Source organism: Neopelma chrysocephalum, unplaced genomic scaffold (assembly GCF_003984885.1).
Source record: "Neopelma chrysocephalum unplaced genomic scaffold, ASM398488v2 Primary Assembly neopelma1_26, whole genome shotgun sequence".
Lineage (NCBI taxonomy): Eukaryota > Metazoa > Chordata > Aves > Passeriformes > Pipridae > Neopelma > Neopelma chrysocephalum.
In genome coordinates this window covers 24,078,398-24,092,800 of record NW_020897695.1, presented here as the reverse complement: position 1 = coordinate 24,092,800, position 14,403 = coordinate 24,078,398, and the positions used below count along the sequence as shown (strand labels likewise).

General features: G+C 36.4%; 1 protein-coding gene across 18 annotated transcripts in view; it reads right to left on the bottom strand.

Annotated features, from left to right (window-relative positions):
- The window catches only part of TNS3 (tensin 3), a 222,944-nt gene that overhangs the window by 102,760 nt on the left and 105,781 nt on the right, over positions 1-14,403 (bottom strand). For all 18 annotated transcript variants that reach the window (XR_003533048.1, XM_027675943.1, XM_027675957.1 and 15 more), the window contains 7 exons: positions 11,747-11,797; positions 10,453-10,575; positions 8,954-9,018; positions 6,030-6,113; positions 2,703-2,815; positions 985-1,045; positions 763-835 (listed from right to left, as the gene is read on the bottom strand). Coding sequence is in view for 17 of the 18 variants with exons in the window: in XM_027675943.1 (XP_027531744.1) it covers positions 763-835; positions 985-1,045; positions 2,703-2,815; positions 6,030-6,113; positions 8,954-9,018; positions 10,453-10,575; positions 11,747-11,797 (570 nt within the window). In the remaining variant the exon portion in view is untranslated. The remainder of the gene's footprint in view (positions 1-762; positions 836-984; positions 1,046-2,702; positions 2,816-6,029; positions 6,114-8,953; positions 9,019-10,452; positions 10,576-11,746; positions 11,798-14,403) is intronic.

The window sequence follows — 14,403 nt, the reverse complement described above, 5'->3', positions numbered from 1 at the left end:
TGGAACCAGGACAGACCCACTTACATTTAGGTCCAACATTTCTCAAAAGTAGTCAATAACATAAGAAAACATTGTGAAACCTACTAGCAATAGACCAGGAATACTCTCTGACAATGTTTCCCCCCACCATTCAATCCGCATGTTGTTTTAGTTTAACAACTTGAAAGGCACAGCAGCTATTTTTCTTTGCTTTCTCTGGGCTTAACTGTATATGACAATCAAAAAAGAAAGCAGAGAGATTTAAAATTATAGTGCTGCAATGCACTATATTAGGACATATAAATTGCCTTCTAAATACTGCATGTGCTTGTAGAATCAGAAAGCTTTTTTTGGGTATCACACCTTTGTGAGTCCCAAAACAATTTAAAATTACTTAGGTATTTTCTTCACAACATACAGTTTTACAATTTTGCACACTGTCTGCCAAATTATAGGACAAACGAATTTTAATGCCAAGCTACAAATACTCCCCAAAGTAATCTTTATGAAGAAAACAGCAATCCAGGCCTTACTGGACTTGGTGATGCTATGAAATGGGAATGCTGAGAGCAATCGTTTCAGCTCCTAAAAAACCTTCTAGTTCGAGTTTTAGAAGAATTTTGATTCCCATGAAACTCAAAGATGATGACTGAATTAACTTAATAATGTATTTTGTAGTATCTCCAACCATTTCCTCAAATAATTTTTTTACAAGAATACAAAACAGGTCAGAGACTGTAAACCAAATGGCACATTAATAGATTTTCCATACGATTAGCTTACCATAATATCTCCCTTCAAAAGCTGGGCAGGGTCTATAGCAATGCAGATTCGGTTTTGATTTTCTGACCCTATACTACTCAACAGGAGAGAAAAGAAGAATAAAAACATAGTTTAAAGAGACAAAACCAAAAAACAAACAACAACAACAAAAAACTTTGTAATTCTGCAATTATGAAAATTAAAACCTAAATTCAAACATAATGGGAAATGTTTACAACTTACTATATTCCAGATGTATAAACTGGTTGCATAGCCTGGTATAACTTCAGAAAAGGCCGACAAGCTGAAAAGAAGTCAACAGAAAGACTATTTAGTAATATTTAGATACAGGAAAACAATTACAACTAGGAAGCTTCAGGCACATCCAGACTGAGCAAAGTGGCACACAAGTGGTGCAATGTTGACTGTAAAAATATCCTTCAAAGCAAAATTTTCTTTGATAGATTAATTTTCCCCTAAAAAAGATTTTATTTATGAAAAATATACTTTTTCCTGATCTCCAGACTAGTTCTGAATTGGATATGAGGATTTTACAGGATTCTGGTCAGGACAGAAACAAATTCTGCAAGAAAATGAAATTATTAAGGAAGTAAGACAATGGCCAAAACAAAACCAACTACCCCCCCCAAAAAATAAAAAGTGTTTTCAAAATTAAACAAAATATTTGATCTACAGTTTCATTTAAAAACTAATAAGGCCCTTAAATTTCTTACTTGAACAAACACTACCCTGACTTTATTGAAACAGTTATTTTAGAAATAAAACCAGACTGAACAACAGTGACAATGAATCACTGTAAATTCATGCTGATTATATTTTAAAAGACCAGTGCTATTTAACTGTCAGATAATAAAAATACAGATTCATAGAACTGTTATAGAATGATAAATCGTTAGGGTTGGAAAAAACCTTTAAGTTCATCAAGTCCAACTACTAGAGCTGGACTCCTTTACTGTGCTCTAGCACAGTATCTTGTTTTATCATTTTAATTTTAAAGCCACTTAGTACTTGAGGTGCGGCCTCACCAGTACTTCTGAGGTGGCTTGCAATAGTATGTCCAGTTCTGGGCCCCTCACTTCAAGAAAGATATAGGGTTGCTGGAGTGTGTCCAGAAAAGGGCAATAAAGCTGGTGAAGAGTCTAGAGAGTAAGTCATATGAGGAGCGGCTGAGGGAGCTGGGGGCGTTTAGCCTGGAGAAAAGAAGGGGAGACCTTATCACTCTCTACAACTACCTGAAAGGTGGTTGTAGCAAGGTCAGCCTCTTCTCCCAGGCAACTAGTGACAGGACAAGAGCACATAGCCTCAAGCTGCACCAGGGAAGGTTCAGCTTGGACAACAGGAAGAACCTCTTCATGGAAAGGGTTGTTAAGCATTGGAACAGACTGTCCAAGGAGGTGGCAGAATCGCCATCTCTGGAGGTGTTCAAGAAACTGGATGTGGCACTTAGTGCCATGGTCTAGTTGGCAAGGTAATGATCGGTCAAAGATTAGACTCAATGATCTTGAAGGCCTTTTCGAACCTAAATGATTCTGTGACTCTGTAATTCTGTAAGCACACCACAGCCAAACAGTTTTTCCACAGAAAATGCAATCTCAAAACAGAAATTATATTTACAATTATTTCCTAAACAAAGAGGAAATGATTGTGAAACCTGACAAGGTTCTCAGATCTTCTGCAGTAACAGGGCTCACAACTGTTCAGAAACTAGGCAGACACGAATAGCATCAACTGTTCATTTAAGAGAGAACAAGAAATTCATTTGATCTGCTCCAATTTTTACTCTTAGGATGTTTCTCTTCTGGTTTCATTATTGGAAATATTTGGATGGATATCAAGAAGATATTAACTCTACTTTGAGATTCATGCAGGCTTTCTCGAAAGCTCCAAAATGAAACAAGACTTTGATCCTATACCTGAATAGGAAAAGTTAGGTAATTTACCTCCCCCAGCATCTAAGCTTGGGATGCCATGAAGGATAACATAGTGCAGGAAAAGAGGGGTTGCATTCATTTTCACAGATCCAGATAGAAGGCCACTTAAGAATTGCACGTATCTAAAAATACAAAATTTAACTGTATTAAATAAAAGTAGTAATATCAGGGAAATACATTATTTACACATTGATATTTCTAGATCATGAATAATGAATAGCATTGTGACATGGTACATAACTCCAGAATAATAATCCTCACAAAACAGCATTAAAAGACACTTTACTAATTTATTAAACACGTGGCTGTTGCATTTCTGTTGTTGATATCTTCATTTTAGTTATTTACATCACTACTCTAAATAAGAAAACAACTAGAAGATACAGTAAAGTCAATTGTTTTGGTACACATTCCTAGTTGCAACTGTAGGTCTTAAATAGCTTTCACAGCAGTATGATATGGGTCCTACTCCATTTACAGTGAAGTTCACTTCATTAAAAAAAGAGCAAGAAGTCCCCTGTCAAGAATCTTAGCATTATCAGCAATGCAGTCAAATGACATCTTCATAATGGAGAAGTTACCTCATTCAGGGTAAAACAGAGGAAAATTACCATAGCAATGTGAAAATCATTTTATTTCTGCTATTTAGTATCTGGTTTAGTCACAAGCTCATGATCTCATGAGTAAATACATGCAAGTCAATATCACTGAAGTGTACGTTAAACAAATTCCTCTTATTTCCTTAAATAACCAAGGGAAATCAGTCTCCTTTAATTTTTCTACTGGATTTGAGTCCCTTTTTCTTCCATGCCTATGAGATGATCATCATTTCACGTTATTCTCAGGAACGTATAAAAGAAAGAAAAATCACCTCTTTTTCCCCCTTTATCCACAGATCTCATTAACTAAACTCATACTGCGCAACTAAAGATATTCTGCCCAATAACAACAGCTTTACTACACCAGAATGGGGGTTGTGGTTTCATTTTATAGAGAGCTAGCAAAGCTCAATTTATTTTGAAATGTTAAGAAAAGGCAACTTTTCTTTTTGGTTTCCTCCTTCCGAAAGGTATTCTGAAAGTATTTGGTACATCAAAAGCACAAATCTACAAACTGCCACACCTAAACAAAAAAACAGTGCAGTAGAATGTTTTGTCTGAACGTTTGCTCTCTACCACTACCTGCTTTTAATTATTTCAAAAATTTGACTGAATTTTTGAAAGCCTTTCTCAAAACAGTGCATTTAAGAGGCCTATAGGCAGTCAGCTTACTTTTGAGAAGAGAGTTAAAAGATCTATTCTGAAAGTTTATGAGAAATTTTTTTCATATGAAGGGTATGTATCTGCATTTCTTCTTCAGGCAAATCTTCAACTGCTTATCTGAGAGTAAGTGTTCATTTTAAGTATCATCAGAATGGATTCAGAATAGGAGATCTGGTCTATAGTTACTTTTCTTGTCACTGTTACAGCAGTGGGGAAAAGCTAAGTGATATTTTTAGGACTGATGCACTAATGGCCACAATTTATCTGAACAAAACTTACTGGTGAAAAGTTTTCGAAATACAATTAACGGATGTATTTTCATATTTTATCATGTGGAGATCCACCTAAGCTATATCCATTTATATGTCAACTGGATTTTAACAAGGACATCACTAATTAATTACCCAGGAATGGTTTCAGAGAAAAAGCATATTAAAAAGGTGATTCAGGCCACTGACTGATCAGAACAGGAACAAAAAAAAGGGTTATAAAGTTATCCACAAATATTAGAATTTGTTTTCCTTGCAATAGGATTAGTAGCCACTGGCAGGCCAGGCAAAGGTAGGAGAGGCGATATTCAGGAGGAGAATGGTTCTGACCAATGGTTTGGAGAACCTCCTCTGTCCTCATGGGAAATAACTCTCTAAAATAAAGTGTCTGTAAGTGTATGCATCTGGAAGATAGTAAGAGCAGCTCAAGTTCAGTACCGTTGAGCAAAGATGTAAATCACATCAGTCAAGAGGTGAACCCTCTCCCTGGCCCCCCCAGAAGAATTAATTAAGCAAGTGTCCTTGAAGAGGGTAGGAAAAGATAAATGCAACTATTTACACCTATTTAATCTCTAGCTTTAGGACTCACATACAGATCACTTATTGAAGCCTCCTGTCAACATGGTTGTAAAAACTACCCCAATGCACAATTCACAGGCTGCTGTGAGGGTTCTTGGCTCTCACTGAAATATGCCTGCTGCGTAAGGCTTCTTGATGGGAAGATTAACAACATCTATTCCCTTTTGCTGCTATGGTTCACACTTCTCTTTCTGGTAGGCAGCATTCTCAAATTCTTCTTATTAAAATGTAATATACATATATGCAAACATAAAACTAAAACCAAAAAAGGCAGTAAACTTCTAGTTATGAAAATTTTATTTCAAGTCTAATGGAATGTTGTGTTACTATTTTTCAAGTTAAAAATAGCTGTGCATGCCACCAAATAGGCTCAAAAACTAACAGAAAAATTTTTCTTACTTAGATAACAAAACCAAATGCCTTACTCTGTTGTTACTACTGATTTTTCTGCTTTAATTACTAGCAAAGGCTTATACTTCCAGCAACTTCTAAAAAACCTACTGCATACATGTGGATTAATAAAAAATAAATGAACGGTAATTACCAAATCAAATCCAGTTAATATTTTATATTTCTAAAAGAAGATTCACCTATATCACAATTACTCTGATGGATATCAGTCTCTTCTGGTACTGAATCCTTCATTACCTCTCATCAAAACAAGGTAAATAGCAAACCCCAGATCTATTCACTTCCCAAAGTGCTTTATTACTTTGAGTCCTCACTCAACTTTATTTAGACAGATTGAAAAGGTAACACATGAAGATAGACATAATGAATAATGCCTGCTTTGACAAACATTTACTAGCATGGAGATGGGGTAAATGCATCATCTGTAGATCCTCTAAACAAGTATTACTAAGATCTTTATTGCACACTAATCAGCACACATTCCATATACATCATTTATGTCACAATGAGTTTACTATTACCTTGGAAGAATCAAGAAACAGATTGTGACATCTCTTTATTAACAAACAATGCAGTAAGAACTCAGATAACAGGGTGGTACAAAAGGTCTTATCTGTCTTGGTCTACATGCAGGAACTGAAGGAGAGATCTCATCAATCAAGGAATATTAATACAAGATAAAGTGCTAAGAGTTCAGGAAGCATCAGAGGATCTTGTGGAAATAGTCTTCACATAGCACGGGAGGGAGTAAGGGATGGGAGCAGAAGATAATGATGACATTTCTTATTGGTATGAATCAGAAGCAAATTGAATACCTTCTTTGGGATGGTTGCATTAAAGCTGAAACTTTATCATCAAAGAATTTCTTCATAGCAAATCTGTCTAGAGCCTGATCAGCACTGTCAAAAGAGAGACATAGATATCATGTTATTTTGCCTTGGTGTTTTCTTGGAAATTCATCAGGTTACTGCTTGAAATATGCAAAAATATTTGAAAGACAAAAAGGAGGGAAGCAAGGAAAAAAAGAAGCACCTAACTAGCAACTTTAGCACTTTGGACATTGTAAACAACAATGTTTTTTCCACTGACACCTTCTCATTCAACACGTTAAGGCAGTTTCCTTCCTGAGGCAAAGCACCTACACTCTTATTCAATTAACTGGATTGCATATGTGCAACATGAACATATTAAAGTCATAATGCAACGAACTTCGGCAAAGCCAAGCAGCTCAAGTTCCCAAAGAAGGATACTTGCTATAATTTCCTCCCAGTGCGACTGGGGAGTTCTCTCTATAAAATAAAAATTTATTCTCTTTTTCAAAAAGAACTACAGTACCCAGCTAGTGGATCATTTAAGCAGTCAACAATTAATTCAGTCTTTGTTTGCTGTGCCCTGAGCCACCAAGGAAGAGACTATTTAAAATAAAAGTGTTTTATGCCTTTTCCAAAAATTATTTAGAAGTTGCCAATTGTCTTGACAGGCTGTAAAGTCAAACCTTCTCTTTATGAATGTTAAAGATTACATAGTGTGTACTTGACCTAAAACCTTTTCCTGACCCAATCCAACATATATCTTCATATATCTTCACCCACACTACCATTCAGAATTTAGGCAACCCATTCCTAACAGACCAAAGACTGCGAATGCTTTGCGTGTTAAAACAGAGTTCACCAACAATTACAAAGAGCTCTGTTTGACTTCATTAAATTTTGGCACATTATTCCTTCTTAAATGAGACAAATCAGATATTATAAGACATAACCAAAATAGATCCACATCATTAAGGCTTTTTCATAGAATCATGGAATGGTTTGGCTTTAAAGGGACCGTAAAGATCATGTAGTTCCAACCCTCCTGCCATGGGCAGGGATACCTTTCACTAGACCAGGTTCCTCAAAGCCCCATCCAGCCTGGCCTTGAACACTTCCAGGGATGGGGCATCCACAACTTCTCTGGACTGCCTGTTCCAGTGCCTCACCACCATCACAGTAAAGAATTCCTTCTTTATATCTAAACTAAATCTACCCTCCTTCAGTCTACAGCCATTCCCCCTTGTCCTATCGCTGCATACTCTTGTCAAAAGTCCTACTTCACTCTTCTTGTAGGGCCCCTTTAGGCACTGGAAAGCAGCCAGAAGGTCTCCCTGGAGCCTCCTCTTCTTCAGGCTGAACAACCTCAGCCCTAACCCTCTCAGCCTGTCTTTGTAGGAAAGGTGTTAAGCCTAAATTCACTATACCTAGATTTTTTGGCATGTTGCCAGAAAATAAACAGTTACAGCAACAATACTGACGAGAGGGTACCAGAAAAGAAATGTTATTGCTCATTGCAGAAACCCACGACAAGAGACAATACCCGATCACCCCCTCCAACATGTTACCCTCGGAACTGGCCTTACCCAGCTGCTCCCTCCAGCCTGAAACCAGCATTACCCAACCATTCCCTCCAGATCAGAACTGGTGCCATCGCACCACTCCCTCCACCACGCTTTGACCAGAAGGAACCCCTTCTCCCCCAAAGAGACTCCCTTACCCATGCCCCCTCCTAGCTATTGCAAAAATTAACACTGCCCTGGACAGAACCATGAGATATGTGCATGCTGACAAATCAGGAATTTTATTTGGCATGAACATCAAAGTCTTCTGAGTACCATTTCTGACACAGAAGCTGGCACCCTCAACAGCTGCAACCATAGTAATTTTCTGCCAGGTACCACCTTTAAGGATGACATAATATTGCAACACTGAGATCACACCACAGTACCGTACTACCCTTACTTGACGGATTTTGTTATTCATAATGCTTCTCAACAAAATATTATGAAATTGGGGCAATCGCTGCTGCAATTACTACTTGAAAATATTCAAGTAGTTGTTCAAGTATTTTTTTCAGCACATACTGGTGTATACAATGCACCTAGCTTCTTGGTCTATAATGACCTCTCGACTGGGCTTACCCTAGTGAGCACAGATTGTTTTCTGAGATTCTCATTTTTGTGAAATCCATGAGTAATTTGCCATCAACCTCTAGTGATTTAAGACCCCATCAACTGCAGTAGTGGATCAAATCTATTACTGACAGGTTGGTGTGAATTCAGAAGCAAATTTGACTTAACCACAGCAGTTAGAGGGCATTTATGTATGTGTATATATATAAAAGAAACCAATGGAAAACAATGTGATTAAAAACCCAACAAACCCCTCTGAAACATATTTCATCCTTTTTGAGACCATTTATTAAATTTTATCCTTGTTGACAAATTATGAATTGCCATTTCCTAACTTGAGCATTCCAAAAGAATCAACTGAAAAAATCAAAATAAAGTCTAGATTATTTCTTAAACTGCATTCTGCACTTTGATCAATGTCTAGGAATTTCCTATTCAAATACTGTTTCCAGATTCTAATACCTGTTTTCCTTAAGTACTTTAAGAATAATTTCTCACTGATTCAAAAGAGGCCATCTTGAAACACCCTTTAGAAGTTTCCTGCAAACCATTAAAAATCTCAGTTTTGAAGAGACCTTAGGGTGTCACCTAGTCCAACCTCCTACCGAAAACAGGACTACAAGAACAGTCTGTCATGAAAGCAGGCTCTGTTAAGACATGCTCCAAGACACTTTGGGAAGAAAACTTGACAAACCTTAACTGACAAACAGTAAACTGACAGACACTACTCAACTAAAAGGCATTTTTCCTGATGCATATTGTAAAAAACACATAACATGCATTATTCACACTTACCTTGCAGAAACATTGATGAAGTGCATATACGATGATATGACTACACCTATCCTTCCCTTTCCCCCCTGTATTAGGAAAAAGGGAATGATAACTTATTTATTACATTAATGGGCATTATTTTATTTAAGACCTGTAGTAAATACAATTTTAAGACAAGATATTCAGTCAGTCCTTTTACTCATGCATCCCCCCTGTGTTGATGGAAAGGTGGATATAATGGGCAGCAGCTTATTTGTCAATGCAAGTTGGCTCACAAATGACAAAAAACCCCACTAAATAGGATTTCTATGAGCATGCCTGTCAAGTCTTACCGATTTAAAGGAATGGGAGGGGGGGAGAAAAATTGTGTCAACTATTCTAATTTTTTATTATATTTTCCCAGAAATCATTCACAACAAGTTTAGACAATGTTGCACTTTCCAGCATGAAATGCTATAAAATACCTATTTTGGAAAGAATATGAGTTTCTAACAGGTTCGGGCATTTTTACCTCCCCAACACCTGAGATTTACAACTGATTTTCTATGGATAATTTAAAAAATGCTCCAAAGTAATTTTAAATAAATTTACATGACAAATTCAGTACAATCTACCAAGCAGTAATTCCCATGGATTTCAAAACGTTTTCAGTCTCTCAGCTGATACACATAGTTGGTTGTATCTATCTTTGCAGTTGGAAATCAAAATTACCAAAAGACATTAATCAACAACATGCATTATCAATTTGCATATAACTGTATATGTAGAAATACTTTGTTCCCTTTTCTTTTCTCATGTGAATGGTCCTTACTCCTGGCAGTAGTCTGCAACTAGTAAGACTTCAAGCGTTTCATACAATAATGGCATTCTGTCTGTAAGAAATTCAGGACTGGGGACTATACAACCTGACTTGAAGAGAAGTTTTGGTCCCATTATCACCCTCATTTTGTTTAGAGTAACATCTGCTAGTGATACAGAGACAGGTTTGCCTCAAGTGTCACCAGCATAGCTACCAACTCAGTTCTGAATTCATTTTATCCACATTTAGCTAAGGTTTTTCTTTATTTCTCTTCTTTGTGAGCATGGAAGGGGAAGTAACACAGCATACTGGTAGCTTTGCTATAAGGCATTGCAGTGATGCTGCCACTTAAAACCCCACCACAAAATTCATGAACGTCACAGAACATGAAGAGCTTCTAAGGAATTTCATATAAAGCTGGGAAAAACCTCAAGCTTCTAAATACGCCCACAGAAGTAACAGTGACCTTTGCAGGATGTGAGCTAACATCACTGCATGCTGTATCTGCAGCAGGGGCTAGGATCTTAGTCATCATAAAAAACAATCTATAACAAGCATGCAAGGTTAGTAGATTTAAGCATACTTATATCAACTGAAGATCTGGCATACTGTTTCCAACACTGAAAACAGATCAAACATTATTTTTTAAAATGAGTAAGAATAAAGGATAATGTTTTTGAAAATGAATACAAAACTGTATGTATATAAAAGGCTCACTTACTCTGCAGTGTATTACCACCACATGTTGAGGATCATTGTTCAGCCATGACTCCATAGCCTTGCAGATGGTGCATACCTTATTAAGAAGCGGAGCATGGAGATCAGGCCACCCCACATCCATAATCTGCAGTTAAACAAGTAATATTTACAAGAGACACCTTGACCCTAGTATCACATATTATAATCTGGATTCAAATAACTGTGATGGTTCAAAGTCTCCACAGTTTTTCCAATCCCAGACAACCATGCCATTCAAATGCCATGATGCTTACAGGTCTCTTAAGGGGAAGAAGGGAATTTGTTTTTAAGATTCTGGTATTTTATAAAAAAACCCAAAAAGCTCCCCCCCCGAATCCCACCAACCACTTAAAAGTGACAACATTTCTGAAGATCTCAAGTTTTTAAAGATTTTTCAATTAGATATCCAGGTATTTTATAACAGTAAAGAAGGTCAAAGTTAGAACAAAGATTGTTCTAATTTGATTGGTTTCATTTGATTTGAAATTTATTTCCTTCATGTGCAACAGACATGGCATCTTAATTTTTTTCCTTTTTTCTATTCAGCTTTAGTCACTACATAATACTGTTTATTCAACCTATTATTGTATGCATATATAACACTAACAAAACCAGTAACCCAGTAACCATGAACAATTTAAATCCTTCATGATCAATAAAGCACTCAAAAGGTTAAAACTAACAGGTAGCATATATCCATGTAAATCTACTGCTATAAATACACATCTGTGCTACTCTGGCCTTATAATAGATGCTGAAGAGTACCTGCACACCATTTTTTACACCAAACAAATACAACATTGGTGAGGAGGAACAAGAGACAGATACCATTCTGACATTCCTTATGTCTCTACTGTGCAGAGAACTATGCAAAGATAGTAGAAAAGGGAAGTCCTTTCTGAGCCGAATTCACTAGCTTCAGCTATCTGATTGTACATTACAGTATATAATCCCAGTATACTGTGACTGCACAAAGAAAGTATACTTGAAGTAAAATTTATAGCATTCAATAGGAGTTTTTCAGAAGTTACAACAGGCTTCAGGTCCTGTGTATAAAGTCTGAGAAAACAACAGGAACAGCTATGTAAAACACAGACCTAACAGACACAAAACATAACTTGGGAAAAAATAAAAAGGGATGCATGTGGGGCTTTTTATCATCTTCCAAAACTTGTTCCCTTACTCTATATATCAACACTTGCATAGCTTCAGGGCTTACCAGGCCATTTAAGTTGTATTTAACACTAGAAAGAGATGTTATGGAAGACAATCAATACCTTTGGATTAAGCTTGGCAAGGTCATATCTCTTTTCAGAGAGGTTTAATACCTGTTAAAAAAAAAAAAGGGGGAAAAAAAATCAACCATTAAGACCCATAATTTATGTAGTAAATAGCTGTATTTGAAACATGAAAACTACAAGAAACTACAGTGATATGGCTTCAAGTTTGTCCACTGTTCTACTAAACTAAATTAACATTTGAAGTCAGGTACCACTAGCAAATGTATTTTAGGCATTCAGTTGTTATATGTTGAAGCTAAAGCTGAAACTAAGTGCACATTTTGAAAAAGGACAGTTAAAATTCTACTACATCTTATTTATTTCATGTCGTTTTATTTGAGTAAGAGGTATAGTGAGAGACCTGGGCACCATGCAAAATAACTGCAGAGCATAAGAATTAACAATGAAAAGTCTGTGAGGATGGTACAGCATTAAATATTCGAATTTGTGGGCCTGACAAGAAATTACTGCTCTGTCAAAACTTTGCAGGGAAGATATGACATAGCTATTTAACTATAGCTTAGTCTATGAGATCTTCCAACTCTTCTGTTAACTCATTAGATAGCAAGTTACCATACACTTAGTGCTAAATAAGGAAGAGTTAGAGAGATAGACTGTAAAATGAACAAAAAAAAGCAGTATATACAAGTTTAACTGTCTCTTTCATTAGAAAGTACTTTAAATCAGTATCAATAACAAAAAGCTGAAATATCAATACTGAAGAACTGAAACAATGCTACTGAGGCAGATTCACAGTGTGGCTATTTCACATCACAAGTTAAGTACAGATGACATAATCATTGAAAAAGTTTCATTACACCTCTGAAATGGAATAAACATCGTAAATTTGAGATAGAGTAAATATAAGTCCATTATATAGTTTATTATTACCCAAGGACAATTTAAGAACCCTTTTCTAAAGTGTAACGCTTTTCTAAAATACTACCTGAGGCATTAACCTCAGCTGGCTCACCAAAGAAGCCAGAAGTCAAAGAGGTTAAAGGAACTACATCATTTTCCTTCTAGAAACTGGTGCCTGCTGCTCACCGATGTGGTACTTAAAAATGTGCAACTCCACTATGGACATAGTGGAAACAGTATGACATTATGGCACCTCTAGGAAAAATTACACATTTTAGGCAAGAAATTTATCCAGATGAAGAAACACCCAAATTAACAAGGCACTCAAGAAAACAGCTTCTATTTTAAGCACCACAAGGTTGTGAAATTACACGATATTGACCATAAAGGGTATACACCACTTTTATTATCAAACTCCAAAAGAAAGAATAAAACTTCTTTATATTATGAGAAACATTGTCTTAATTCCAATATACTGTTTGCATTTTAAACAGATTACTGCTGAGGAACTAAATAACAATCAAAAATTTTTATGTTCATTCTCTGATATATAAGGAAGATATATCAACAATTATAAATAAGACTATACTTATCCTTCCATAAATATCAATAGTAATTTAATGGGAATGAAACCAAAAGTCTCTTCTACAAATGAGACTTTTTTTTCTAATTTTCTATTAGCTTTAATATTTGCCAACAAATTAAGAGTTGCAGTTTTCAGTACAGATCTCAGTACAGAGTTCTTAAAATCGGTGATAAAGCTATGTTAAGAAATCAATTACCTAAAATTTTCCACAGGGAAAAAAAGGGCTATTTGATAATAACATTTTTATTCATCTTTCTTGTTGTTTTATATTTAAGATCAATTTAAAATTCCTGTGTGTCAGAATACAGCCCTCTTCATGATGGGTATTTGTCATTGCTGGATCAGATGTCAAACTCAAAGATACCATTGTACCCAAGTCCTGTCAAGCTGAGATACTCCAGGAGTCCTATCAGCATAGAATAAAGACCAGAAGATACAAGAACCAACATTTCACATACAACAACAAAACAAGGCATTACAGAAGTCTTTGAAGAGAAGCATATGCTATAAATAGATGCCACTGTGTGTTGGGTTTGGCTGGGGTAGACTTAATTTTCTTCACAGTACGTCACAGTGTTTTGGATTTACGTTGAAAATGGTGTTAATAACACAGAGATATCTTCATTATTGTTGAGCAGCACTTACACAGTGCTGTGTAAGCTTTTCTGCTTCTCACACCACCCTACCAGTGAGTCGGCTGGGGGTGCCCAAGAAGTTAGGAGAGGACACAGCCAGGACAATTGACCCTAACTGATCAAAGGGATTTTCCATACCATATGACATGCTCAGCATATAAGCCTAGGGAAGAAAGAAGTGGAGACATTTGGAGTGATGATGTCTCCCCAAGTCACCACCACGCATTATGGAGCCCTGCTTTCCTGGAGATGCTGCGGGAAGCAATGAATGAACTCCTTGTTTTGCTTTGCTTGTGTGCAGAGCCTTTGCTTCACCTATTAACCTGTCTTTATCTCAACCCACGTGTTTTCTTCACTTTTACTCTTCCAGTTCTCTCCCCTGTCCCACTGCTGGGGAAGTGAGCAAGCGGCTGTGTGGGACCAAGTTACTGGCTGAGGTTAAGCCATGATACAGTGGAAGATTAACTGCATCCTTTTTGGTCCCTTTTCGGCATATCCTAGGTCTACTTACTTATATTTTGGTACAAGAAAGAGAAGCATCAGTTTCTAAATTTTTATCTGTTGGAGAAGTC